Below are 26894 nucleotides of genomic sequence, written 5' to 3'. Positions count from 1 at the left end.
TGTGCGTGTGTGCGCGTGTGTGACCGGCTTAGGGCCCCCGGCTGTCGTGCACGCCGAGGTGAAGGAGATCCCGGAGCTGCGTGAATCGGCGGCGCTCGTCACGTGGAACCCTCCCAACCGCTCGTCTGAGGCGCATTACGATGGCTTCGAGATCTCCTACACACAGGGCATCCACATCGTCCACATTTACGTTATGGGTGAGAAGCGCTGGAAGTTTGTTGGGGGGGAGGAGGCTAAAAGATTCTTCACCTTTTAACTGTCACATTGAATTTTTAGCTCCATCTCAAGTCAATGAAATTAATACTCACAATTAAATACACGCAGGTTTTCGTGACCAATATTCATAATAAAGGTTTTTCGGGTTAGATTGTGAAAGTATAAATGTGCCGTTAATCCGCTACCATCCGCCATCAACAAAACGTGTCAATTAGTTGCTACTTCAGCCCACTGGTATGTTGGAGAGTAAATCCACAACATTTACAATTTGAGTAGAGTGACATTCCGCGAGTATTTCTGGAAAAATCGCCCGATTCTGGATGTAACTACCAATGAAATGTCATACTCAAATTGTAAATGTGGCAGATTTACTCTCCAACACACTGGTGGGCTATTAACTAATTGCCACGTTTCGTTCACGTGACAAACCTTACTAATTGGCTGTTTTGGTGGTGGCGGGTTTAACGACAGTTCTATATTTACGCAATCTAACCTATAAAAAGTCGAGTTTGGGTGATATTAGTCGCAAAAGCCTACGTGTTTAACTGGGCAAGATGATTGCTACAACAGTCGAGAGAAGCAACTCTTGTATACTGAGCCTGCATGACACTGGCTTCTTTTTTCACATTTTTGTTCATCCCATGACAGCCCCCCCTCTCAGTGGCACACATCTCACATCGCTCACAAACACAGCAGTCTCACAGCGCAGTGCATCAGCATGGCACCATCGCACAGCGTTCGGACAAATCCCAACAAGCAATACGATTGTTGTCACTCGACATCAATGAAAATACTGTAACTAAGATATCTCGTGAATAACATTTGTACTGTCACAGGATACCCATGAAGTAGTGCCTTGCAGCTCTCTGGGCCCTTCCTGCTGAAATAAATATCACAAAAAAATATGACATGACAAGAGACTCATTTAATACAATCTTAACTCTGCCTCCAATACAACTGGCTTTATTTTCATATAAACTTGATTATCGTCTGTAACCAGGTGCTGGAGTAGTTTCCTCCGTAGGCTACAGTAAGACAGTTTGTGTGGTGATATTTGTACGTAATAATACTAATGGAAAGCTGTAACGATGAGGTTAAATCATTTTGTGTTCTTGTATTCTCAGACCCAGCAGTAAACAAGAACATTATCAATGGGCTATGGTCTGGCAAATGCTACGAGGACTTGGCCGTGCGAAGCGTGGTGCGGGATGGCCACAATTACGTCCGGAGCAACTTGCAGCACGGAAAGTTGCTCTTCCGTCCCGGTAGAGTCTCTCTTCACGGCCCTCTCACCCCTACTGTTGCCGTGCCTCGGCTGTGACAGTCGACATTACAGCGAGCACACGTTTTCCAGGCCACCCCGTCTGCACTTTTCACAATAGCCCTTCTTCAGGGACGGCCTAAGCCGGTCTCTGATATCATCTGACGGCAGCTTCTCAGCTGTCCTCTTCCCTGGATATCTGGAAACTCAGCTCGGAGTGCTGTCTTCTCATCAGTATCCATTTGTCTGCTGACGTGTTCAAAATGGCATGTTTTATTTGTACCTGAGATAGCAAACCCTTGCTCAATGTGAGCTAAATAATAACCCGTCGATGTTTTTAGGGTTCTTACACATCATTAGCCTGGGTAATGGCCCCCTGCCATGAGCTGTGCTCGGTGAACTAGTTTGAACATAAATAAGAAATATATTTGAGGCATGTTTTAAGTGCTGAGAGAGTGACCTTAGAGGCAGTGGTCAGTGGTGGTTATGTCAAGGTAGTGATAACTGGTCACTACATTTGGTGATAACTTCAATGATTATTTATCTGCCATGTTTGGCCGTGAGTTTCCTGAGATGCAGATTACAACCATCTGTAATGTCACAGCTAACAGAAAGGTAATACATTCCCCAATTAGTTTTGACTTGCGATTGATTGTGTTTACTAACACTATTGTGTGTGTGTTGTGTGTGCTGTTGTTTTACGGCAGCACTACCTGCCCCTCAGAATGTGTTGGTGGTGATATTGACCGGCGATGAGGACCCAGCCCAAAGGACAAATGTTTTCATTGCGAACGTCGTGCTGCGAACCCCCACGATGGCTGCTACAGCTGACCCGACAGACACACTCGAGCAGCAGATGTCAGGAACCGGTACTCTGCCAGACACGGCGACGCCGAATTCGCCGTCAAATGGCGAGTCCAGCGAGAGTGGAAACTTCATTGAAGGTGGAGATGACCCGGCAGGTGGCTGGCCCCATGGTCGTGACTTAGATGGGGCGGCTGTGAAGCCCGGAGATTTGGCGGCCCGTGCGATGGTGCAGTGGGACCCACCCGCGGTCGCTCACGCTGATGTCATCGACAGCTACAAGATTTACCTGGAGAAGCAAGGTAAATGCGTTTTACTTTTACCTGGTTCCAAAATATTTGTCGCATTCATAACACCAGCTGTTTTTTTTCCTAGCTGTATATTATGCTTACTGTATAGTACTAATCTGTTTAAAATTGTTCATCGCTATGGTAGGGCTTGTTTTTATTTTTAAGAAGGCATCAGAGAGCAGACAGTCCCCGTAAGCCAAAATCAAATAACTCGCAGTAATATAGACCACATGTTGCACACTCGAAATGAAGGACGTGGGCAGGTGCTCCATATCGAGGGCAAGCACATTTAGTGTGGTTAATATTAATCTTGTGAAGCACAGCACCGTCACTCTGTAAAATGCAACAGCACGTGTCACACAGCAATTCTTCCGAGTCGCCATTAACCATGTGGCTGGTTTCCAAGTCCGGTTATTCATTAACAGTTTTCTCTTAAACCCAATTCTACTACTGATAAACCATCTTTGTCTTTGACACTCACATTTGCACATCACTATTAGAATATTCCTTTAATCCTAAGCTGTATGTCTATTTATCCCATCCACTTATATCGGTATCTTACACCCATTATATGTACTGTATGTGTACGGTATACGTACTGTATATCACCATTGTACAGCTTACTACTTTACATGTGTTCTATTCTCAATAGCATTGCAAGTAGTCATACTCTGGGTACATGGGCATCAGTGGCGGCTCCTGCAAAATCTCTCAGGGGGGGCAAATGTCTGGATGATTGATAAGGATAAGGTCCACCCATGCAAAGGATAAATTAACAGCTTAAGCATGTAAAGGCAACTTCACTTATTTAATATTAATGAAAAATAAAGTGACTCTTACAATACATCTTGTTTGTTTCTATACTCATGTTTCTTTTATTAAAGATTCCACTAGGTGGCGACAAATAATTTTGTTGGATGAAACGTGCTTACGTATGATGACGTAAGCATGTTAGTGCGAGCCCTCCCGGAAGCCATAGAGAATGTATTGCAGCGCCCCCCATTCGAAAAAAAACATCTTTGAATGTAAGTCTATGGGACCACTCGGGGAGATTCTCAGCCGGAGGGAAATCGCCCAAAAAGAGACGGTACTCCACAGAACGTAGCATGACGCTGATTGGACTATATCCAGAGGCACAGTGACGGCTAGCATGACTCTGTGGTTGAATGACATTGGTGGTGCGTCGCCCAATCGCCCTAATGAAGAAACCGCCCCTGATGGGCATGGTTATAGACTAAACAGTATTAGAGTTAGAGAATTACAATGACAGTAGGTAATTACAGTGCATCATCCTGACAATGCACATTGCTAAAACGCCTCTAATTGCATATTTCACAAACGAACAATTCAAAGCGTAGCTTTGAACAAGTCTAGAAGAAGTCTAGAACATTTATATAAAGATCAAAAACAACCGTTGGGTCATTTACCTGTAAAATTCAACAGCACGTGCCACACAGCAATTCTTCCGAGTCGCCATTAACCATGTGGCTGGTTTACACTTACGGTTATTCATAAACCCTGCCAGCCACCTACAGGCCCAACTCAGTCATCACATGCTGCTGTACACACATGCATTGATGCACTGCACTGCACATCAGGACTTTCACAGAACCACACTTTACTCCCTTGCTGCACAAGGATATAATTAAAAGAGTGATCCATTCCTAATGTGCCACACACAGAAAAGCTAAAATCAGTTCTTGTTTTGCCAATCAAGCTGATTTTACAAATTAAACATCTGCACATTTGCTTCTTCAAACACTTTTAACAAAAGCACATCGCAGTGTTTTGAATGAAATAAAATAACAAGCTGATAATGTGACACACTTTGTGGATACGGGCTCCCGGTGTCTAAGCCGCTGATGGCGAGTGGCTCTGCTGTTGCTGCTGCTCTATTACTCTCTGCTCTCAGGCCAGGTGACCCTGCTGGGCTCCACGGCGACCTCCAGGGCTCTGCTGCTGCTGCAGGGCCCGGGCAGCTACCTTGTGCACGTCCGGGCACTCATCCGTGCCGGGCCATGTGCGAGCACCGAGAGCCAAGCCGCTTCTGCTCCCATCAACATCTGTAAGGAGTTTTAAAGGTTTATGATTGTATTTTACATCCATAATGTATGCACGTATGTTGAACTTCTTTAGGACCGTACGTAGCCAACCGTGCTAATCGGAGGTGCGATTCAATAAAACAATTGAATATTAAAGGAAAAATAATGACGCGGCAGAATGCTCCTAATAAACGGCATCTATAGCACTATGCAATTTAGTTATGAGTAGATTGCAAATTATTTACCAAGAGTTCCCGCTATGGTTGGCAGGAGCACCAGTCAGCTCTGGATCTCAGGAGTGGCTGATTTAGCGAGATGTTGATTAGGAAGGATCACAAGAGCTGGTGGAACCACTGTGAGATGTCTGGTAGCAGGCAAAAAGTAAGTTACAAAAAAGCACAGCATACTGAAAATCCGCGTAAAGTGATAATCTTAGAGCAGGGTGAAAGTGTTGTAAAACGTCTGAAATGTGATGAGAGGCAGGAGTTTGGTGTGTGTCATGCTTCTGCTGAGCTGTTGAAAAATAAATGTGACTGATGCTGCATGAACAGTATTCTTCTTTCGTATGGCATGTAAGCAACAGTTTGTATATAGACGTCATAGTTGAATGGGATAAAAGGACATTTGTGTTTACCAACGTAGCCAAACGGGGAGTACACCTTCATGGGGAAATGCCACGAGATTCTGAAAGAGGCCAGAGGAGCCTCCCTCACCTCCGAGGAGGAGCAAGCTGGCAGCCCACGGTCCCCCAGAATGCAAATTGTGCGGGTGCTCAACGACACCGATGGTAAATTCCACATTCCTATGACAGCGATGAGCCCGTGCATAGATAAACTGTTGATTTTCCGTGAAAATGGTTCTCATTTTATTGATCACAGGAATTTTAAGGGTGAGTCAACTCCCAGCACCATTTGTGAAGTTTTGACCTTTAAATAAGAGCATCACTCTGTTGCAGTGGCACTGAGCTAATCTAAATGGGAAAATGTCAAAACTGGGTGGTTTTTAACTTTTGCCGACAAAACTGGATCCCAAATGTCAAAACTGGGTGCACCCTGGGTGGCCAAAAACTTGAGTTTTGGACACTCAGGGTGCACCCAGTTTTGACATTTGTCAAATACACTTGATAATTGTATACTAGCACAGTGTGCCAGCACCCCATTCATCCAAACACTTGGTATTTGTATACTGGCACACTGTGCCAGCACCCCATTCATCTAAACACGTGGTATTAGTATGCTGGCACAGTGTGCCAGCACCATATAACTACACACACTTGATATTTGTACGCTGGCACAGTGTGCCAGCACCCCAACGACCAACATTTCAAGCTACGGCTCGGACTCGGAAGAGAGCTCGGGGCGGGCTTGCGACCAGGCGGGCGCACTGCCACCTTGCTCACATTCGAATGGCAACCCTCCACCCCAAGAAGACTTTTACCTCGCGCCGCGAGGCCATCCACGGCATCCAAGACTTTGCTTTGCAACAAGGCAAGCGCGCGGTCCTTGACCTCAAGCGAAGCGGCGGACGGCACGTTGCCATCGTCTGCTCTAGTTCAACACCTTGTTCCTTCAAGGTGAAGCTGACGAAGCTCACGGGGAAACGACGCGGCTTCCGCGTCTTGGCGCTGTGCACGGATCACCACGGCTGCACGGGCACTACCAAGATCACGCAGCGCCAAGTGGAGGCGAACACGACAGCCCGTTCGGCCTTTCGCGCCAACCCCCGTACCTCCGCACCGACTGTCATTGCCCAGGTCGCCGACGTTGCTCGCGTCATTGTCCCGACCCGGATGATGTACCGCACCAAGGACACGTGCATCGCGGCGAACGAGAGTGCGGCCCATGCAGGCTTCGAGTTCATCAACTCGCTGGTGGAGACGTTCGGCAAGCTCAACGCGACGACCTGCAGTGTGCGAGAAGACGCGGGCATCTTCTGGGGTGCGTTCATCTGCAACCCGATCGCACGCTCGTTGCAGCCAAGTCTTCAATGCGTCGTCGGCATCGACGGGTCGCACATGAAGGCGCGCGCCTACAATGGAACCATGCTCGTCCTCGTTGGGCGCGACGGCAACAACCGCAACGTCCTTCTCGCCGTGGCGCTGGTGCCGTCCGAGACGGCAGCGGCCTACGACTGGTTTCTCAACTGCTGCACGACCAACGACATCGAGCTCGACGGCACGCCGGTCTTCTGCGATCGTGGCACGGGCATCCTAGCCTACGACTGGAAGGACCTCATGCTCATCCACTGCACGCGGCATTTGATCTGCAACGGCGTGGACAACATCGGCTCCGCGTTCACGCCCGACCTCCAAGGCATCATCTACGATGCCCAAGGGTGCGCCTCCGAGGCCGCGTTCCGCAACTCCTTGGGCTGCTTGGGCGTAGCTCTGCCTGCGGCGGCCACGTACTACAATAAGATCGACCCCCACACGTGGGCGCTCTACCCGCACCTGCACACGACGCCATTGTACGGCTGGCGCACGACGAACTTTGTGGAGTCCACGAACAGCGAGGCCCTGCCGGCTCGCGAGATGGACCCCTTCCACTTCCTCATGTACCACATGGAAGACATGATGACGACGGCCTTTGCCCACCGCAGCGACGCCGAGAAGTGGGCCGCTCAAGGGCATGTCATTACGCCGTACGCTCAAGGACTCATCGACGCTCAGCAGGCGTTGGCCCCGAGGTACAAGGTCTACGAGAGTACCTCGACGCGTGCATACGTCAAGGATCCAGACGCCTACGCATCTGCCAAGCGCTGAGTCGATCTCAGCTCTCGGTCGTGCACGTGCGGGTACATGAAGCAGATGGGCTTGCCGTGTCGGCACTACATTCGTGCCCTCATGGAGTTTGGGCGGATGCCCGAGCTCTACGACGCATGTGCGGTGTGTTACCAAGTCTCTGCCATCAACACGACATGGACCTCGGTTGCCGGTATCGAGCTGCCCATTGCCGAGGAGCTGCAACGCGACAACACCATGATGCCACCTCCTCGCCAGAAGAAGGCTGGCCGCCCGAAGAAGCGTCGGATTCGCAACCGTTGCGAAGGTGGCCCATTGGGCCTCACGCGGTGCTCCTTCTGTCGCGCCAAGGGCCACAACAAGCGCTCTTGCCCGTCGAAGTAGTTATATATATGTAACAAACATGTTTTGTTCTAAGTGTGCAGCACCATACTTCTCGACGCAAACACTATCTACCGTTGTTCTACTGTAGTAGGTGTAGCATGCAAGCTGGCACACTGTACCAGTATACAAATGGCAAGTTCGTGTATGTTCGCGAGCTGAAAGTGTTACTGTAGTTGCAAGCTGGCACACTGTGCCAGTATACATATGGCAAGTAAGTGTTACTGTAGTAGCGAGCTGGCACACTGTGCCAGTATGCAAACGGGAAGTTTGTGGTGCAAGGTATGGAACATGAGCCACGAGAAACATAATTTGGAACGCTCTAAATCTGTGGCGACATATGGATGAATAACGCAAGGACCTAAACGTGTACAAAATGATACATTAAATCGTACACCTTCTTCACCCAGTTTTGACATTTGTCCACATTGAACATCACCCAGTTTTGTCATATCAAAAAGCACCACCCTGTTTTGCCTGTCGTTTTCCAAGACCACCCAGTTTTGACATTTGGGATCCAGTTTTGTCGGCAAAAGTTAAAAACCACCCAGTTTTGACATTTTCCCTAATCTAAATATAAAACCCTTTTTCAGGGGAGAATTCTTGATCGAATTAAAAACATCTGAAAGAAAGAATGTTTTCACGAGACAAAATAGCTTTTGTGATGACATGTGTATCCACTACAGATTTGAAGCGGTAGTCTGGCTTGACCACCTCAATGTGAAATTGTAGTTGTTGTTCTGCATCTACGTCAGCAGCCGTACAAAAGAAGAAGAGACTACAGATTTGAAAGGTGGAAAAATCCAAAATACAATAAACGTTGTCCCACAGATTCTGAAACATCAACATAAACGTCAACAACATATTATACATATTTACAATGTACAATGTAGCTTTCAAGTCATTATTCAAAAGTATAACAGTGACATCTGTAAGAACAATTTTATTCATGCTGCACGATCATTAGTTCATACATTTTCATATTCAATTATTGGCCTTCCTTGAGATGGTGTAGTTTTAGCGAGTCCAGCTGATGAATTTTCTTTTCACGTTGGAGCGCATTGAATCGCCAGATTTGTATTTGCTTCCTGTGTGTGCGTGCGTACATGCGCGTGAGCGGTGGCTTAGCGCTACGAACCCAGCGACCCGAGTTCGATTCCCACTCTCCATGGCCAACACAAGTGACGATTATCTGAATCTCTGTCTTTTGTGCCTTAGCGCACAGCCAGCTGGAGCAGATCGACACGGAAGGTCACCCGAACGGCTCGCTGCAGGAAGCGCCAGCGCAGCCCGGCAATGTGAGCGTGCGGTTGCTGGACTCCGGCTCCGCTGCTGTGTTCTGGGAGTCGCCCGGCGAGGCGCGATACGACTCCTACCTCGTCCTGCTGCAGGCCCTTGACTGCGGCAGTGCCCACGGGCAGCACGACGACTGTTCGCTGGTAGGCTGTGCGTGTCTTATCGTTGCGATGCACCGTGCTGTAGTATACTGGTGGGGGGGACAACCAACATAACAGGAAGAGACATTTTTTTTCAATTCCGTAAAAAAGCTCTATTTCAAGCGCAGCAATGGGTGTGAATAATAAATAACATCACGAAGCAGTCCTTGAAGAGCCACATACAGCTCCGGAGCCAAAGGTTTGCCGACCCCTGGAGTAGACCATTGTATCCAAAGCACCGCAGATAAAATCAGCAAGAAGAGATAATGGTGGGCGGGACACAAGTGCAAGGTGGAGGCAGATAGACCATTAAGACAGGCATCGCTTTGGTGCCCAGAGATATCGCTGAATCAACATCTCTGCAGATTTGCTCGGAATAAGATATTGGCTGGGGGCATAGCGACTGAGGCTGCCCACTGTCACCTGCAGGTGAGTTGTGAGACGATCTTAATCATTCCACGCATGGGCCAGATCGTCATATTTGAATACTTTGAACCCAACGTTGTATTCTTAGGTTGTTTCGGTAAAGTCACGTAGGTACCTACCTAAGAATATGAATCCTTGCAGTCACGAAAGCTTCAAATCTAGAACCCAACGTTGTATTTTCGCAATGCACAAAAACCCACGGCTGAATCCACCACGTGGGGACCCCCCCTCTCGCGCCCCCACTCTCGCGTCTCCCCCTCTCACACCCCCTCCCCCCCTTTCACACCTCAACCCCCCCACAGAGGAGCAGCACGGAGCGCGTGCTGCGAGGGCTCACGCCGGGGCGGCTCTACGGGGTGCGCGTGTCGCTGCGCTGGGGCGGCGTGCAGGGTCGCGAGTCGGAGACCTACAGCTTCCGCACGGGTGGGGCTCGCAGGACATCCCGCGACAGAATGAATGATAAATCATGTTGTTGTTTTCAAGCCGAATGAATGATAGATGGTGTTACGGTTGCAGGATAAAATAAGTGAATTTGTTTCACGCCGAAATAATGATGCATGTTAATGTTCAGGCCCCATATATGGAGTCATTGGGCGTGGCTTTGCCCAAATAAAGTGTTGTGTCTCTGTGATGGAGCAGATTCTTTTAATCGGAACTGTGATTCCCGTCCCAACATTTGGAACGAAAAGCCAATTGGTGGCATTTTTGGTTGTTAAGCCCTCCCATTCACCACCATTGACTTCCCCGAACATTAATGTAATTATTCATTCTGTGGCGGATTTATTATGTCCTACATGTTACAGCGTGTCCACTGCTGCCAAACGCGGGCGGTCCTCAGCAGGAGGACCTCCGCTAGATGGTCAACTTTCGTTAAGTCAACTTGCTGTATGTGACTTTTAAATATATATTTAACTTCAGTATGATTTTCTAAACGAATGTGTTGTTGATACCTCCTATTCTGAGGTTCATTCCCATTGCTGTCATCAGCCTGACCGAGATGGGTAATACTCTCTTTATGTTTAAGCCTAATTAGACTTCAATCAATTTTTTTCCAAAAACGACTTCGAATGTCAATGTGAACGGACCTGGTGATAGTGTGCCTCCTTGGCCTATTTGCATTTCGTTAACGTGTTGCACGTAATCTCATTGTGAGACGGTGTAGAGAGAAGGGCCTCCACCGGAGCAAGCTCCAGTGAGAGCCTACTCTTGCACACCGGTCATCTTGGAAGTGGTGGCAGTACCCACATTGTATCCCACCACAAGCCACCTGTCGATCAACTTACTGTGGTGTACCCATTTATACAGCTGGGTGGACAGAGGCAGAGGATTTCAGAAACTTGCATGATCATTTTAACCACCTCGCCGGGAGTTGGAATTGAACCAGTGACCTCTGGACTGCAAGTCCAGTGCGCTAGCCGTCACACTACTGCAGCAGCACCCTCAATCAAAATGGCATTCATGATACTCTGGCAGTCTCTACAGCAACACCTTCAGTAAAATTTACTCTCCTTTTTTGACCTGAAGTGTAAAGGTAAGAAGGGCGCCATCGATATTAACTACCTTGCCTGGTATACAGGAGGTCATCGGTTCGATCCTGACCCTGATGCCTGTATATTTGGAATTTGCGTGTTCTCCCCGTGGTCGCATGTATTTTTATCCGGGTCCTCCAGTTTTTCCCTCTACATTTAGAAACACGCGTTTAGAGTATTTGGCTGCTATACATTTACACACGATGAGCCACACTGTTGAGCTATCATTTGTGGCCAGGTCGCTGCTGACAAAAAGCCACATAGCTCAGTGGGCCATACCTGATAAAATAAAAATTATTTAGTTTTATTTTGCAATCGTTAATGTAAGGCATAACCCTCAAATAAAGTCGGGGGAGGAAAATTAAATTGGGTCAAATGTTTGGCGATTACGGTCTTTAAAATTATAAGTTGACAATAAATGCATGGGTTGTGCAGTGGTCAGAGCCCTGCACTCTGAACTATTAGTAGGCCCACAGTTACCATCAGTGGCCAAGTGACATCTCAATCTGATCTGGGCCCCTCTTCAAACTGCAATGACTAGTGTGGTGAAGTATGGTCAACCCCCCCACTCCTCCCCCCCTCCATGGCGGTATTGACAAAGGGCTGTAACATATTATTAGTACTCTTTGGGTCTTTCGGTAAAGTCACGTAGATAGAAAAATAATACAAAATCACGACGTTTCGATCGCCACACAAGCAATCGTCTTCAGGTGAAACAAGAGGGGCAATCTGTTGAGGCAGGTTGTTTATAAAGGTTTAGAGATGGGTGGGGCAGCGAATGTTAATGTTGGAGCGAGTAGGAGACGGGAAATGTGCTTGCAAATGTAAGCAATCACAACACAAGTAATCGTCTTCAGGTGAAACAGAGGGGCAATCTGCTGAGGTGGGCTGTTTATAAAGGTTTAGAGATGGGCGGGGCAGCTAATGTTAATGTAGGAGCGAGTATGAGAGAGCGAGTATGAGAGAGCGGGTAGGAGAGAGAAAAGTTGCTTGTAAATGTAAGCTCGGTTCAAATAGGAGCAATCTTATTCTCTCTGAGATCAGGGCTAGGCCGGCCCTGAACAAGATCCATTTAGCATTAGGAGAACTGACAACAGCAGATGTGAGTGTAAAGGCGATCGGTATTACCTTGGTGTCGTGGCATCTCTTTAGAAAAGTGAGCGACTCGATCAAATGAGCCTTCTTGTCTCGGAGTCTGTTAAAAGATCAAGTCGCTCACTTTTCTGAAGAGATACCGCGACACCAAGGTAATACCGATTGCCTTTACACTCACAATCTACTGCTGTCACTTCTAATACTTAACGGATCTTGTTCAGGGCCGGCCTAGCCCTGATCTCAGAGAGAATAAGATTGCTCCGATTTGAACCCAGCTTACATTTACAAGCACATTTTACCTCTCCTACGCGCTCTCTCCTACTCACTCCTACATTTACATTAGCTGCCCCCCCCATCTCTAAACCTTTATAAACAGCCTGCTTCAACAGATTGCCCCTCTTGTTTCACCTGAAGACGATTGCTTGTGTGGCGATTTAAACGTCGTGATTTTTTATTTGTATAATTTTTCTATCTACGTGACTTTACCAAAAGACCCAAAGAGTATGAATTCCTGCAGTCACGAAAGCTTTATGTCAAGATATTATTAGTAATGCATTATTATTTTCGTTTACGCGTAAGACACGTTGGATGTCATGCAATAATCAACATGTTAAGTTCAACAATACAATTGTCAGGTATGGATAAAATTAGGTATTTATTAAAAGGGCATCGTTACTTGGTGTAGAAAGAACGTTAATTAAATTGGGTGTATATATATATCAATTTCACAGAATTGAGGGAAAGGGAAATACAGATAGGAAAGGAATTGCAGACGGTTTGTGAGCAAAGAAGTATAAATTAGGTTATTTTGGCATGTTGGCTTTTGTTATTGAAATTGAGTTTATGGTGTAGGGGGGGATGGAAGGGGCAAGGCTATGAAGTTTAGAAAAGGTAATTTATTAATTTATCCAACACAGCCTTAATTGAGTCTCAGGACACTTTTGAGGAGGGTTCTGCACTGGGTTGTTTTCCTTATCCCTTTTCGTTGAGAAGTTTACTTGTGGGAAGAAACCAATGTGCCAAGGGAAAATCCTTGCGTACGAGGGCAAGTTATGCACAGTGCAGGTTCACTAGACCCATGTATTGCACAAGTTCACTGGACCCATGTATTGTATCTCGCAACCCAGTGGGGAATTTATGAAACTACAAGCCCCCAACCGTGGTCTCTAAAGGGTCACATCACTTAAATGAAACTGAAGCAGATACGGTTCACCTGACCAATTGATAGCTCAATGAAGTGGCTAATTACGTGGACATTTAAAGCAGCCACTTACTCTAAACGCATGTTGATTCTAAATGTGGAGGGAAAAACCGGAGAAAAATTCACACGACAATGGGGAGAACGTGCAAACTTCAAATATACAACAGGCGTCAGGGTCAGATTCGAAACCACGACTTCCTGTTTACCAGGCGAGGTGGTTAACATCTCGCCACCGTGGCGCCCACACTTGTATGCGGCACCACAGATAACTCAAGGTGAGATAGGTATGCACAATGTGGAAAATCATTTTCAAGATATTAATTTGATCTGATTCAGGGATGAATCAGTGAAATAACTTGAAGATTGTCATATAACGGAGCTCTTTACAGTATGGATGAGAAATCATGGATGTGATTATATTCAAGTATGTTTACAGTAGTTCAATTCACAGCTAAAATCGGTGATATTTAAGCCATCTCACCAACACATGCTGATCAGCGTGGTGAATTTTGGTAAAAAAAAATGACGTGGGATAAGGAGGTCTTCAGCAGTGAATTGACAAAGGGCTGTAAGTTTTTGTATTATTATATATACATTTCAGTTTTAGCCCGCACCTCCAATTAGCATGGTTGTCTACGTACTGTGCAAACGAAGCTCAACATACATAGTCATGCTACTCAAACTTGCACTTTAAATAATGTCCATCCACGTTCAAATATAATATATGACTTATCTTACAATTATAAACGATATCCTGAAGCACGTATGATCTGGCTGTTGGCTTGGTGCACAGAAGGGGCTTGAATTTTCAGGAATCTGCTTTATCTGGATAGTTTTTTTCCCCCTAATATGTGGATATTTTATCTGATTAATTAAATTTTTGACAATTTTATTTAGAAATTTTAAACTATTAGTAATGGCCTTGGTTATTTCCTTTCTTGGTATAGGTAATAGAGTTATGCAAGCAATTACAAAAAAACCATTACTGATCCAACTGGCTCTTGCGTGTCCCTGGATAAAAGTATTTGTGCAGACACAGCACACAGTGATGAGCGTAGCCTTTGGCTTCAGATGAGACCCCACTTACAAGGTTTCCTGTACCACTACCCCAGAGTATCGTTAAATCTATATTCCTGTAATATAATATTGAAAGAGCATGCATTTCCAAGAGCAATGCTGTAAACGCAATTGCATTTGGCATATCTCACTTTCCATTTGCATTCGACATCTGTCCTTGTTTGTTTTACATATTGGTGCTATAGTCACCGAAAATGTATATCTGCTTAAGTTTAACGTTTCTCCAGCTGAGTATTGTACCAAGCTGTGATCAATCTGGAGATGATCTGTCCAAGCCGATTTGCACTGCAAGAAATTTCGTTTCAATATTTTCAGTTCCCATGTGAAAGATGCGATGGGGGTTTTTTTTTGCTGATTTCTTATTGGTTTTGCATTTATCATGTTGGTGACCCAGGCCACTCTCGTAAATGAGACTCCTGGTCACCAGAGTTCTCACCCAGTTACACAAAATAAACTTTTAACTTGAAGCCTGCAGCTAGGCTATCACTGGCAGCGGCTTTTTGGCTAGCCATCAAACAAAGACGGCCACTGGCATCACACACTTTCAGATGCACTTCTGCGGCCGTCTGGAACGCTCTTCCTTCCGATCTTAGGAAGTCGCTGGAGCTATGCACTTTTAAATCACCTACAGGGTGTCCCACAAGTCGGAAAAACACAGCTCTGTGTTATTGGCTCGCGATCTGGATGCAGTCTGTTAAATTCAACAGCGACCTCCCTCTGACTCCGATTTCCTACGAGGTGATTTATCTGGACTCGGTCTTCCTTACTCAGAGACATCTTGTTCATGCAGAAACAAAAAAATATGAATTCGTTATTTTTCCATATCATTCCAGCCTTATGGGCCACCCTGTATATTAAAAACGCATTTCTCTCAATCTGCTTTTTTCTGTTCAGTTTGTTGTCCTTCCCCCACACCCCACATTAGCACGGTTGGCTACGTACGGTGAAAAATAAGTTCTTCAAACATACACACACGGTTCACCTGAGCAAGTAGAAGTATTCAGCAGAGATGTCACATGCGCATTGCAATTGCTGTCAGGATTTTTGTTTGTCATGAATACAATGTTGGCCTTCACTTTCAAGTTGATTGTGGCCATGCTTTCAGAATTTTTTGTCAGAAAGTATGTGTTTCGTGTGAGCAACGACAAACTAACCGGCCAGACACTTCGATGCTTCTCCTTCAGAGCCATGCCCGCTTTTAATGCTCAACGTTGAGTCTGCTGTTAGAATGCTTGAATTGTACATTTCAAGCAGTTTACATTTTTTTTCTTTTCAAAGTGCCAACAGGAGTAAAGGAACTGAAGGCAGAAGGCTTGGACCCCTTCACTGTGAAGCTGTCGTGGAAGATCCCTCAGGTTGTGTTCTTCACCAGATACATTGTCCAGCTGTTCTACTTTGACCTGCACCAACAAGAGTCCATCATGAGGCAAATAGACATCGCGGAAAACACCACCAAGGGACAAACCACACTGGTGAGATATCGGTGGCCGTCCTAAGGATTGTTTTTTTGCATTTGCTTAGATTAAAATCCACCTTGCGATGGCTTGTTGTAAAATACACTATGTAATTTTTATTGTATGACTATATTCGTGTTTTAAATGATCCCTTTAACCTTTCATGAAAGTAAATTAATTAATTTTAAGAATGACAACTTTTGTTCACGCCCAAATGTATAACATTAAATGTATAAAAAGTGCATTCCTAAGTATTGTTTTAATCACATTTAAATAATTTAATGTTAACGTGTTAATAGAAATTGTTCATGTTTTAACTTTTGAGACAGAAATAATAGGAAAATGATGGCTAGTGACACAGAAGAGAAGAGAGATAGATTTGAAGTTTTCGTGACTGCAGAGATCCATACTCTTTGGTTCTTTCGGTAAAGTCACGTAGGTATAAAATATGAAATAAAACAAATCACGACGTTTCGATCGCAACACAAGCAATCGCCATCAGGTGAAAAATTAGCGGGAGAGCTACTGAGGCAGGAAAAAAAAATGATAGTGGGAGCGCTGCTGAGGCGTGTACAATATGGGTCACAGCGTGCATAAACATAGCTCCGTTCTGGATCTCCACGGATAAATAAAATAACACTTTAGTCCATCGACATATTGGCTTTGCAGACCTATGTTATCCAGCAACATGTGTTACTAGATATCATTGGGAATCACTTGCGGATATAAATGGTAATCGGTGGGGAGCGGTAGTGAAGCGGTTAGCGCGATGCACCATACACCCAGTTGACCCGAGTTAATGAATATCTAAACCGGTTTTGTGCCTCCCCTAGGTCGACTCAGCCTTCAGCGAGTACCTGGTGCGGTGTGTAAGCATGAGCACTCGTGTGCCGTGTTGGCACTTTACCCTGACAGCCTGTTTAGGACTATACGAGGGATGGGGGGGGTGACTTTTGACCTTTAGGAATCGCCAATGAAATGAGAATGATCTAACAGCTTATGAATTACATGTAGATTCTGCAAACATATAAATGGCAATTGCTGCATCTCCATTCAAGGCGAAATGGATTCTGTGACAGCCTCAGGATCATTAAATTCGATTGAAAAAGAAATGGATTGCTGTGGTCCACGCCGTGCCTTCTGTGGCTGCGATGAGAATTTGTGGCTTACGTGCATTGTGGAAAGTGGTGCATGATCTACGATACTTTGCATACGCAGGTAATGTCCACGTCTCTATTAACCTGATTGTCCCCATCTCTGCTTGTGTTTCCAGGAGCTCGAAGATCTGATCCCTGCTTGGGAATATGTCATTAGGGTCATGATGCAGAGTGGAGTAAATTCCACGGCACGGGTTTGCTGTCCAGATTCATCTCTTATTCATGTCACATGTGAGTAAACCACAGCAGCCAAATGCAGTCCATAAAATACACTGAACTAAAAACGACTACAAACTATTGCTATTTTACCAGGTAAGGCCCACTGAGCTATATAGCTCTTTTTTTTAAGCGACCTGGCCCCAAATGATAGCTCAACGAAGTGACTTATCACGTAGAAATGTATAGTAGCCAAATACTCAAAACGCATGTTGATTCTAAATGTGGAAGGAAAACCCAGAGGACCCTGAGAATAATCCATGCGACCAAGGGTAGAACATACAAACTCCAAATATACAACAAGCGGTGTGAACACCTCATGGGTACCACAGACAGGGGTGTGAACACCTCACGGCAGATTCCCCACAGTGCGGCCCTCGTTTTATTTCTCATGATCGAATCACGATGAATGCACAGTGTATATATGTTTTCAATTAAAACTTTTACCCTGGATAATATCCCTCGATGAGGAATATCCCACGATTGCAATGGTTTCCCAGGCCGTCAGAGTGATACGTACACGCAAATGTTATACGGACATACATTTACAAATCTACGATTCATCTGGGTCAGATCTTGGCAGCAAGAACAGAATTGGGGCTTTGTTCACGCACTTCGATGAGAGCCTCATCACAGCGGTGCAGAGGGTGTCACAAATATAACTTTCTGGATGAAAGGCACTTGGCGGGTAATCCATGGTTTTCCTCCAGAGAAGAATGGTTCCAGCCATATGAATAGGTAATGTTCACCTCCGAAGCTCAAGATTGCCAATGGAAATGAGCAATGCTAAATGCTCATCTTGGCATGGAGGCTCTTAAGCTTTGATCTCTAGTTGTGCCCAAATAATGGCTGTGCATCTGAGCTGTAAACAGTACTGTCACGACCCTGGTGAAATTACACGTCGGAAAACCATAATGGGAAAACAAATACAACTCAAACACATGTATACAAATATTTCAAAAAGATAAGAAAGTACATATGATTTCATTAAAAAATATACAATAACATTTATATGTTCTTGATAATATGACTGTAGTTATGAGTGTTGATAACTTAGAGATAATGTGTTAAATTCATTAGAAATGTGATTTCATGAAATCAGTTAGATGCTTCAACTTACATAATGCATTAATTAATTCTTTCAGACAACCTATCGCAGAAAATGATGGCGTTTCAAAATTGGAATGACATGTATGCTGCACATTACTCTACGAACTGTAACCCTTTGTGATAGTTATATGTATGATGTTTAATTCGCACCAACCGTACTTAATCGGAGGTGTGGGGGGAGGGGGGGACAAAAACGAAACACGAAAAGCAGTTCTAATAAAATGAGTTTTCAATCTACATGGCTTACAAGTTCACAGCTCCCGGTGTTTTCCTAATAGTTGAGTGCCCCCCCCCCCCCCGCCGCGTGTGTCTTCACGCTACCCGCGTAGCGCCGCTGTCTCCCGAGATCGTGGAGGTGGCGTACGAGCGGCGAGTGCTGCGGGTGCGCTGGCGCTACCGCCACCCCGGCGTCTCCTCCGCGCACTCCCGCCTGCTGCGCTGGGAGCTCGTCGTGTCGGGACTCCGCGTCTACAAGAAGGACGTGAGCACATCTCGTATATTCGTGCCACCCTTTTGTGCGTTTGTTTTTTGGTGCTTGCGTCGCCGCTTCGCCAATGTTGTTTTTCTTCCAGATCGTTCGCTGGTGGTCCGTGTGCCTCCTTGTCACTCGTCTGTCGCTACTACCGTGGTTGCTGTTCTCATTGATGATTTCACCCACGTTGAGGACTCGGTCTACCTAACCGACTGTTTCATTTCATCCGTAATGTGTTCAACCATTACACTACAGATCACAACAACGCACTCAGCCACCCACCCACCCACTCATCACAATGCAAGTCACAACAACGCACTCAGCTACCCACCCACTCACTCATCACAATGCAGGTCACAACAATGCACTCAGCTATCCACCCATTCACCGCCCGCTCACCCCACTGCAGGTCACCACGCTTCTCTTTGGAATTCCTCCTCCAATAATTGTCTCAAATTACATGTTCTGTTGGCTGTATAAACAATACAATCCGTCGTAATACGCACAAATATCCTTATTTATATACGATTGGACACTGTATTCTTGGAAATATATGTTATGGTGCTGAATCATTTATAGATATATTTTTAAGGAAATACAGTAGAAGACCTATAGAGGCAAACCCCTTGGGGGCAAGCCAGGTGTGCTGATATAAGCCAAGTTGCCCTTGGCTTATATCAGAACCGTGTAGTGTCCAGCTCAGAGACACGGCGTGGAGGCAACACGATTATTACAACTTCCCCTCATACACACGAAAGTGTATTGCTGCCCGAGGGAGGTATCTCCTCCGGGCTAATCCTCCCAAGCTGCACGGGGTAGCTAGCCACGACCGGACCCTGGCTTGGGTCCAGGTCTCATCTAACGGCAGGTCTTCTCCCGGCATGATGGCTTCCGGCTTCTCCTCATCTCCTCATCGGCAGCCCCCCTAACCTGTTCGGGGTTCCGGTTTATATTCCCGTCTGCCCTTTTCCACTCCTCCCTTCTCGGGCTTTTTAGAGGGGTCTCGTCTTCAGCCCCAGGCCCCCTACCCTTCAGAGGCTGGCACTGCACGCAGAGCACAGTGCTCTCCATCCTCCTCAGACGATCTCTGCCGGCCCTTGCTAGGCCCAGTACTGCGCTCCTCCTGCATCGCTGTTGGCGGCGTGAGCGGCGCCGCGTGTCTCGCCTCACACAGGCCGGCTTAACATATCCTGCAGTGGCATCCATCGATGCCGCTGCAAATGTGCTCATATCCAACCTCCACTGTAATAAGTCTCACCAATGATGTAGAAATCTATCAACCATATTTGACTTACTTTTAGTGTTTTCTCTAAATACAGTACTTTTGTAAAAGCTATGGTTTTACAAAATAGTGTATGCATTTATTAACGTTGCCGTGGACACCACAGTGGCGAGATGTTAACTACCTCGCCTGATATACAGTAGGCCGTGGGTTTGATCCCGACCCTGATGCCTGTTGTATATTTGGAGTTTGCATGTTCTCCCCTTGGTCGCGTGGATTTTTCTCCGGGTCCTCGGGTTTTTTCCTCCACATTTATAAACATGCGTTTAGAGTATTTGGCTGATGTTAATTTACACATGATGAGCCACTTCATTGAGATATCACGGTTGGCTATGTACCGTGTGAAATAAATTCAACACACATACATTTGTGTCCAGGTTGCTTCTGAAAATGAGGTATATTGCTCAGTGAGCCTTACCTGGTTAAATAAAAAAATGGTAGAGTATAGTTTTTAGGATATATTTGTCCATTTTCAGGGAGTCTTATTAACGAATGTTTATATTTTTTTGTGAACAATTGTTAATTGTTGGTCAAGAGCCAAGGGTATAGAAGGAATAACAGAGGAAGGGCGAGACATCATAGAACAAACAAACGGTTGACATTACGCGTTAGTATGCCCTCACGATCAGAGAACGGAAGAGAGCACTCCGTATAACACGTCGACTTTCGCGACCAATGTTAGTCGATAATATAGGTTTTTGGGTTAGATCGCGTAAATATATAAATGTGTCATTAAAACACGACACAACCCGACACAGCCAACTAGTAAGGGTTGTCACATAAACAGAACGTGCCAATTCGTCACTAGTACAGCACACCGGTGTGTTGAAGAGCCAAGCCACAACATTTACAATCTGAGTACGACGTTTTTACGTGATCTGACCCAAAAACCTATATTATGGATGATATTGGTCGTGGAAGTCTACGTGTTAAAATGTTATTCGAATTGTTTCTGAACAATTCCGGCACAATTCGCCCGATGAAGCTGGTTGTAGTTACCAGGGAAACGTCGCATTCAAATTTCTAAATGTTGTGGGTTTACTCTCCAACACACTGGTGTGCTGAAGTAGTCGCTAATTGTCATGTTTTTTTTGAGTGACAAATTGACTGTGTCGGGTGGTGGTGGGTTAACGACACATTTATACTTGTGCGATCTAAGCTAGAATAACGTTTTATTATGAGAGCACTCAGGCTCACTGCCCTATCATGGGCAGAGGGGAACAATCGGGCATCGGTGAATGTTTCACGCTCTAAAAAAGGTTCGAATGCTCGTTGGAAGTGGTAGAAATGTTTTACAGCCGGGGAGCGCCGTGTCGTGGCCCGTGCGCAGGTGGAGAGGAAGGTCATGGAGGCCAGCGTGCTCGTCACGCCGGGGGACTTGTACAACATCTCGGTAGTGGCCTTTACCCAGCACAGGCACAACGTCTCTGCACATCACGTCATCAGCACCAGTGAGTAGCGCTTGGCCTCCAATGTGTAGATGGGCCCCCGCGGGGGTGGGGGGGGAGTGAACACTGACAAAGGTTCATCATAATGGACGGCTGTCAATCAACATGTCTCTTGTACAACTTTGCTTATCGTTGCACAGGTAAAAAAACAAATCAATCAGTTAGGAATCAATGGCATTTGTATTGACGTTTTCACATAAATATTTCATGTTACAAATGTTATGTCCTAAATAATTAACGTTTTGGCTACTTCTGAAAATTGTATATTCTACGCTTTGCAGCGCACCAATGGCTGAAATCAGCACACAATAGCGAGATGAGGGAATAGAATTGTGGATATGCTTTAAAACGATGTTGTTGTTGCTATGATTAATGCAATGTTAACTCTGATATATCATACGATATAAGACCCACGATAATCACACTGTGTTTTTTCAAAATACTGGTAATTCTTTATTTTATTTAAATAAATATGCTTATTTTCATGCCAAAATATTTGTAACCTTGCTAACACAGTAGTTACAGTTGTAAATAAATAGCGATAGATCATGTAATTGTTGTGTTTTCTTGTGTAAACCAACAGCATGTGTTGTGTTTTCTTGTTTAAACCAACAGCATGTATGTTATAAGCATTGCAGATCGTAAAATTGTCCTGGTTATAAGATTCATGGCAGGCTTATAATGAGTGACCTGAAGCTGAAAGAAGTTTTACTTACAATCATTATACTAGAAGCACAGCAAAGCACAAAGCAATACAATAATATTTAGGAATACATTAACGATGTAATGGGAAACAGATATTGTAATAATACATTGCCACATCATTATAATTGTATCAGAGCAACCCTAGTTAATATCTGAATAAATAAGCAGATAATATGATACATTGCCCGCTTATTTATTTGCTTATTTATTTTCTTCACAACTACGTGAATGATTATTCCGATGATTAAATATTTTTATTGTGCTTCTCTCAAAAATATATTTTACAAAGCAGCTGTTTCAACACGTTATGGTTTAAGCATAGAAACACCAATAACGAAATGTCACAACTTACCTAATGTTACGCTGCTGTCTAATTAATGAAGCCACTTATAAAGGCAGCGCATGCACTGTGAGGAGAGTATAGAGTGTGGGAGTTGCTGCTGGGTTGGCTGAGCTGGCTATGTTGGCCATGCTGACCGGACTGGCCGGGCTGGCCGTGTTGGCCGAGGTGGCCGTGTTGGCTGGGCTTGCCTGGGATGGCTGGGCTGTAGCAACGTTCCGTCTCCTCTCTCCGCAGGCCCAGATTCCCCCAGGGCGGTCAACATCCTGAACGTGACGCAAACTTCCGTGAGCCTCGCGTGGAGCTGCGAGGGGCTGGTAGACTACTACCTTGTGACCTACACCAGTCTGGATTCCGAGCAACACATCAAGGTGAGTGCTCAGCCCCACCTGCATGACACAGTGAACATTTTAGATTGACACCGATAGGCAGTTGTGGGAATGGGAATGCAGAAGCACCGCAACGAAACCTATTTGTCCTGCAGTAGCCCACGTCCACCGCCGTTTCCCCTCGGCGGAAACATCGCAGTGCAGGAATAGGACCCGAGTGTGAATAGTGCCGGCATGCTTGTGTGGGATTGTGAGATGTTCCAGCATGGCGTGGACCGTCGTACACCATCGCATTTAAACCACTGCTGATAGGGGGAATTATAATGATAACAAGAACAATTACTGCTCCTGACAATGGCTGAGATCTCACGTAACATCTCGCCACAGTGGCTCCCACCATTATGATTTCAGCAGAGTAATTCATTGATCGGTAAATTTGAAGAGGCCATGGGAATTGAGAGAGAGATGAAAAGAGGATACCTGCAAATGAGCAGGGAGGTACTTAAAGTCACGTGATTTAAATATTTCAAATATTTTTTACAACACGGTGATCATATTGAGAGACTCGTGCGTTGAGAGACTCGTGTGTTGAACTTGTATGTGGTGTTAATTATATAGATAACTGCCTGTAACTCGCTGTTCTGTGGAGTGACACTTTAGTGGTGAGAGATTCTTATGGATAACTACAAATTGTTGCTTATTTTCACCCAAGGAGTAGATAGAATTGAAAGTGGTTGAGCTTGTTAGAACATGCTCCCTGGACAGAAATTCCCTTCACTCTGCTCTCTGGATATGGGAACTGCCTCCCTGAACACATTGTTTGTGAAATCACTGATTCTGGTCTTGAGGCCTTCAAACGCGGAGCACATGGACATTTCATAACTTCACCACACGCATTGTAGGACTGAATATTTGAGCTGCAGTGAACCAATGGTTATACCAATTAGATGTACTCATGTCAGATATAAAAAAAATGTGATAACAGTGATGCATTTAAATACAAACAAATTTAATACCACTGGCAATTTATGAGCATTCGTGATTGCATCAAGTAAGATGACAAGAGTGAGGATTGGTATAATGATTGCCTATGCGTGCTAAATTAACAACGTGGTATTTCATGAGGGTTACTTATGCTAGATGACAATTATTATTTCGTTCTTGAGAATAACACATTAAATGGCAAGTCACGTAAGTTGATAAAGGCCATGACTGTGATGTGGACTCGCAGCTGGATAATGGCTTTGCTTGTGTAATGAGAGAGTGCCATTTATTGGTTGTAAAAGGGTAACTCGGTACAGGCACCATTATGTAACACCATCCGATCCATAAAGGGAACAGTATCTGGACCAAAGGTGATGGGCGGAGTCGGGAGAGATGCTTCAGGAACCATCAAGAAGATTCCATGAGAGGGCGTGGCCAGAGGCGGAGCCTAGCTGCGCCCGGCGGAATATAAGCAGGGGCGAAGGAGGACTCGTGGTCGGTGTGGGGAGCCTTGGGTCCAACTACGTCGCTGCTCGTTGTCTCCTCTCTTCCCCGCCCGACCACGTGGCGGATCCCCCGCAGAGCTCGCCTCTTCCCTCCGGCACGCCGCCAGCCAGCGGTGAGGCTGAGAGAGTAGGGCGGACTCTGACAGCGGATTGGAGATACGCGTCGTCTGAAGGCATTGTCATCTGGGAGAATATTCTGAGAGAGAAGGAGTGGGTTCTGTGCTGTACTGCAGTTGGGAAATAAAGAACGAAAGCACCCTCTACACGAATCGTCTTGGAAGGTGTTTATTACATTCATGTCAGAAGTGATTCTTCAAACGAAGAAAAGATTACAGACGATATTCTTTGGTTCTTTCGGTAAAGTCACGTATAAAGATAAAATTATAAATTAAATAATAGCATACTACGACGTTTCGATTGCAACACAAGCAATCATCATCAGGTATAAAAGAAATAGCAACAAAAATCTAGAGAAAAAAGATAAGCTTAAAACTTCCCCGTAGAAGTGGTTCAATCTTAATTTTGGAGCTTTCGTGACTGCAGGAATTATTCTTTGGTTCTTTCGGTAAAGTCACGTATAAAGATAAAATAATAAATTAAATAATAGCATACTACGACGTTTCGATTGCAAAACAAGTAATCATCATCACGTATAAAAGAAATAGCAACAAAAATCTAGAGAAAAAAGATAAGCTTAAAACTTCCCCGTAGAAGTGGTTCAATCTTAATTTTGGAGCTTACGTGACTGCAGGAATTATTCTTTGGTTCTTTCGGTAAAGTCACGTATAATCGAAACGTCGTAGTATGCTATTATTTAATTTATTATTTTATCTTTATACGTGACTTTACCGAAAGAACCAAAGAATAATTCCTGCAGTCACAAAAGCTCCAAAATTAAGATTGAACCACTTCTACGGGGAAGTTTTAAGCTTATCTTTTTTCTCTAGATTTTTGTTGCTATTTCTTTTATACCTGATGATGATTGCTTGTGTTGCAATCGAAACGTCGTAGTATGCTATTATTTAATTTATTCTTTTATCTTTATACGTGACTTTACCGAAAGAACCAAAGAATAATTCCTGCAGTCACGAAAGCTCCAAAATTAAGATTGAACCACTTCTACGGGGAAGTTTTAAGCTTATCTTTTTTCTCTAGATTTTTGTTGCTATTTCTTTTATACCTGATGATATTGCTTGTGTTGCAATCAAAACGTCGTAGTATGCTATTATTTAATTTATTATTTAACTTTATACGTGACTTTACCGAAAGAACCAAAGAATAATTCCTGCAGTCACGAAAGCTCCAAAATTAAGATTGAACCACTTCTACGGGGAAGTTTTAAGCTTATCTTTTTTCTCTAGATTTTTGTTGCAATTTCTTTTATACCTAATGATGATTGCGTGTGTTGCAATCGAAACGTCGTAGTATACTATTATTTAATTTATCATTTTATCTTTATACGTGACTTTACCGAAAGAACCAAAGAATAATACCTGCAGTCACGAAAGCTCCAAAATTAAGATTACAGAAGATGTCCAAACAAGAAGCGGAACCCACCTGTAACGTCTTCCGACGATGATGCGGAGACCCAGGACCTGCCGACCCCGGGATTTGTGGTCCCAGTTACAGGTCATAGGGTTGGTGAGGTCGATGCTACCGGAGGCGGTCGGCGCGGACGCAACATCTACACCCCAGCAGGCCGAAGACAGCTGGAAGAGGGTGGAGGAGCTGCTAGAATCATTGCGGGCTCCTTCAGTTGGTTTCGCTCGTGACGATGTCTAGGGTGGCGGAGCATTCACCTGATGCATCGCCGGGTGGTAGCGACCGAGGTTTTAAGGCCGGAGTTGCGGCGGGTTCTTCCGCAGCTGCGATGATCGCCATTCCACGTGAGGAGGTCGCGCGGCTGGACGCCACCATTTCAGATGGTGCAGCAAGGGCGCGGTCGGAGCCCGCCATTTTTGACGAGCCGCGTGGTGCACAAAGTGCGACTCCCGCAAGTTAAGGCGACTGGAGCGCCTTCACTTGGAGATTTGAGGCAACATTCCGTTCGGTTCGGGATGGAGCATGAGGCACTGGTGAAGAAGTCCATGCTGCATGGTGCATATGCCGAGATGGCCTAGGTCTACGAGCAACCTTCCGACACGCGATGAAAGTTTCTACAATGTCGGCGAGGTAGTTCCGAGACACCTCTCGCATACCGTAGTGCGCTGATGGCTTTGGCTGTGGCCGCTTACCCTGACGTGAATCCGGAGGCCCTCGACTCGCTTGCCATGGAATGCATCCTGACTTTGGCTAGGGACATGGGGGTGGTCTTACCTGCTTGTGGCCACGACATGCAAACATCCCGATGGGCGCCCGATACCTTAACGCTCACGAAAGCCTGCAGCGATGGT

At 45.3% G+C, this 26894-nt stretch overlaps 1 protein-coding gene across 3 annotated transcripts in view; it reads left to right on the top strand.

Moving 5' to 3' along the window:
* LOC144720203 (receptor-type tyrosine-protein phosphatase O-like) overlaps nucleotides 1-26894 on the top strand; it is an 85059-nt gene that overhangs the window by 14795 nt on the left and 43370 nt on the right. For all 3 annotated transcript variants that reach the window (XM_078596709.1, XM_078596708.1, XM_078596710.1), the window contains exons 3-13: nucleotides 33-197; nucleotides 1341-1481; nucleotides 2185-2583; nucleotides 4484-4636; nucleotides 8953-9173; nucleotides 9899-10019; nucleotides 15777-15970; nucleotides 17226-17340; nucleotides 18765-18916; nucleotides 21520-21640; nucleotides 22920-23053. In XM_078596709.1, coding sequence (XP_078452835.1) covers nucleotides 33-197; nucleotides 1341-1481; nucleotides 2185-2583; nucleotides 4484-4636; nucleotides 8953-9173; nucleotides 9899-10019; nucleotides 15777-15970; nucleotides 17226-17340; nucleotides 18765-18916; nucleotides 21520-21640; nucleotides 22920-23053 — 1916 coding nt within the window. The remainder of the gene's footprint in view (nucleotides 1-32; nucleotides 198-1340; nucleotides 1482-2184; nucleotides 2584-4483; nucleotides 4637-8952; nucleotides 9174-9898; nucleotides 10020-15776; nucleotides 15971-17225; nucleotides 17341-18764; nucleotides 18917-21519; nucleotides 21641-22919; nucleotides 23054-26894) is intronic.

This window comes from Lampetra planeri, chromosome 8 (genome assembly GCF_965212315.1).
Source record: "Lampetra planeri chromosome 8, kcLamPlan1.2.h2, whole genome shotgun sequence".
Lineage (NCBI taxonomy): Eukaryota > Metazoa > Chordata > Hyperoartia > Petromyzontiformes > Petromyzontidae > Lampetra > Lampetra planeri.
This window is presented reverse-complemented; position numbering and strand designations above follow the sequence as displayed.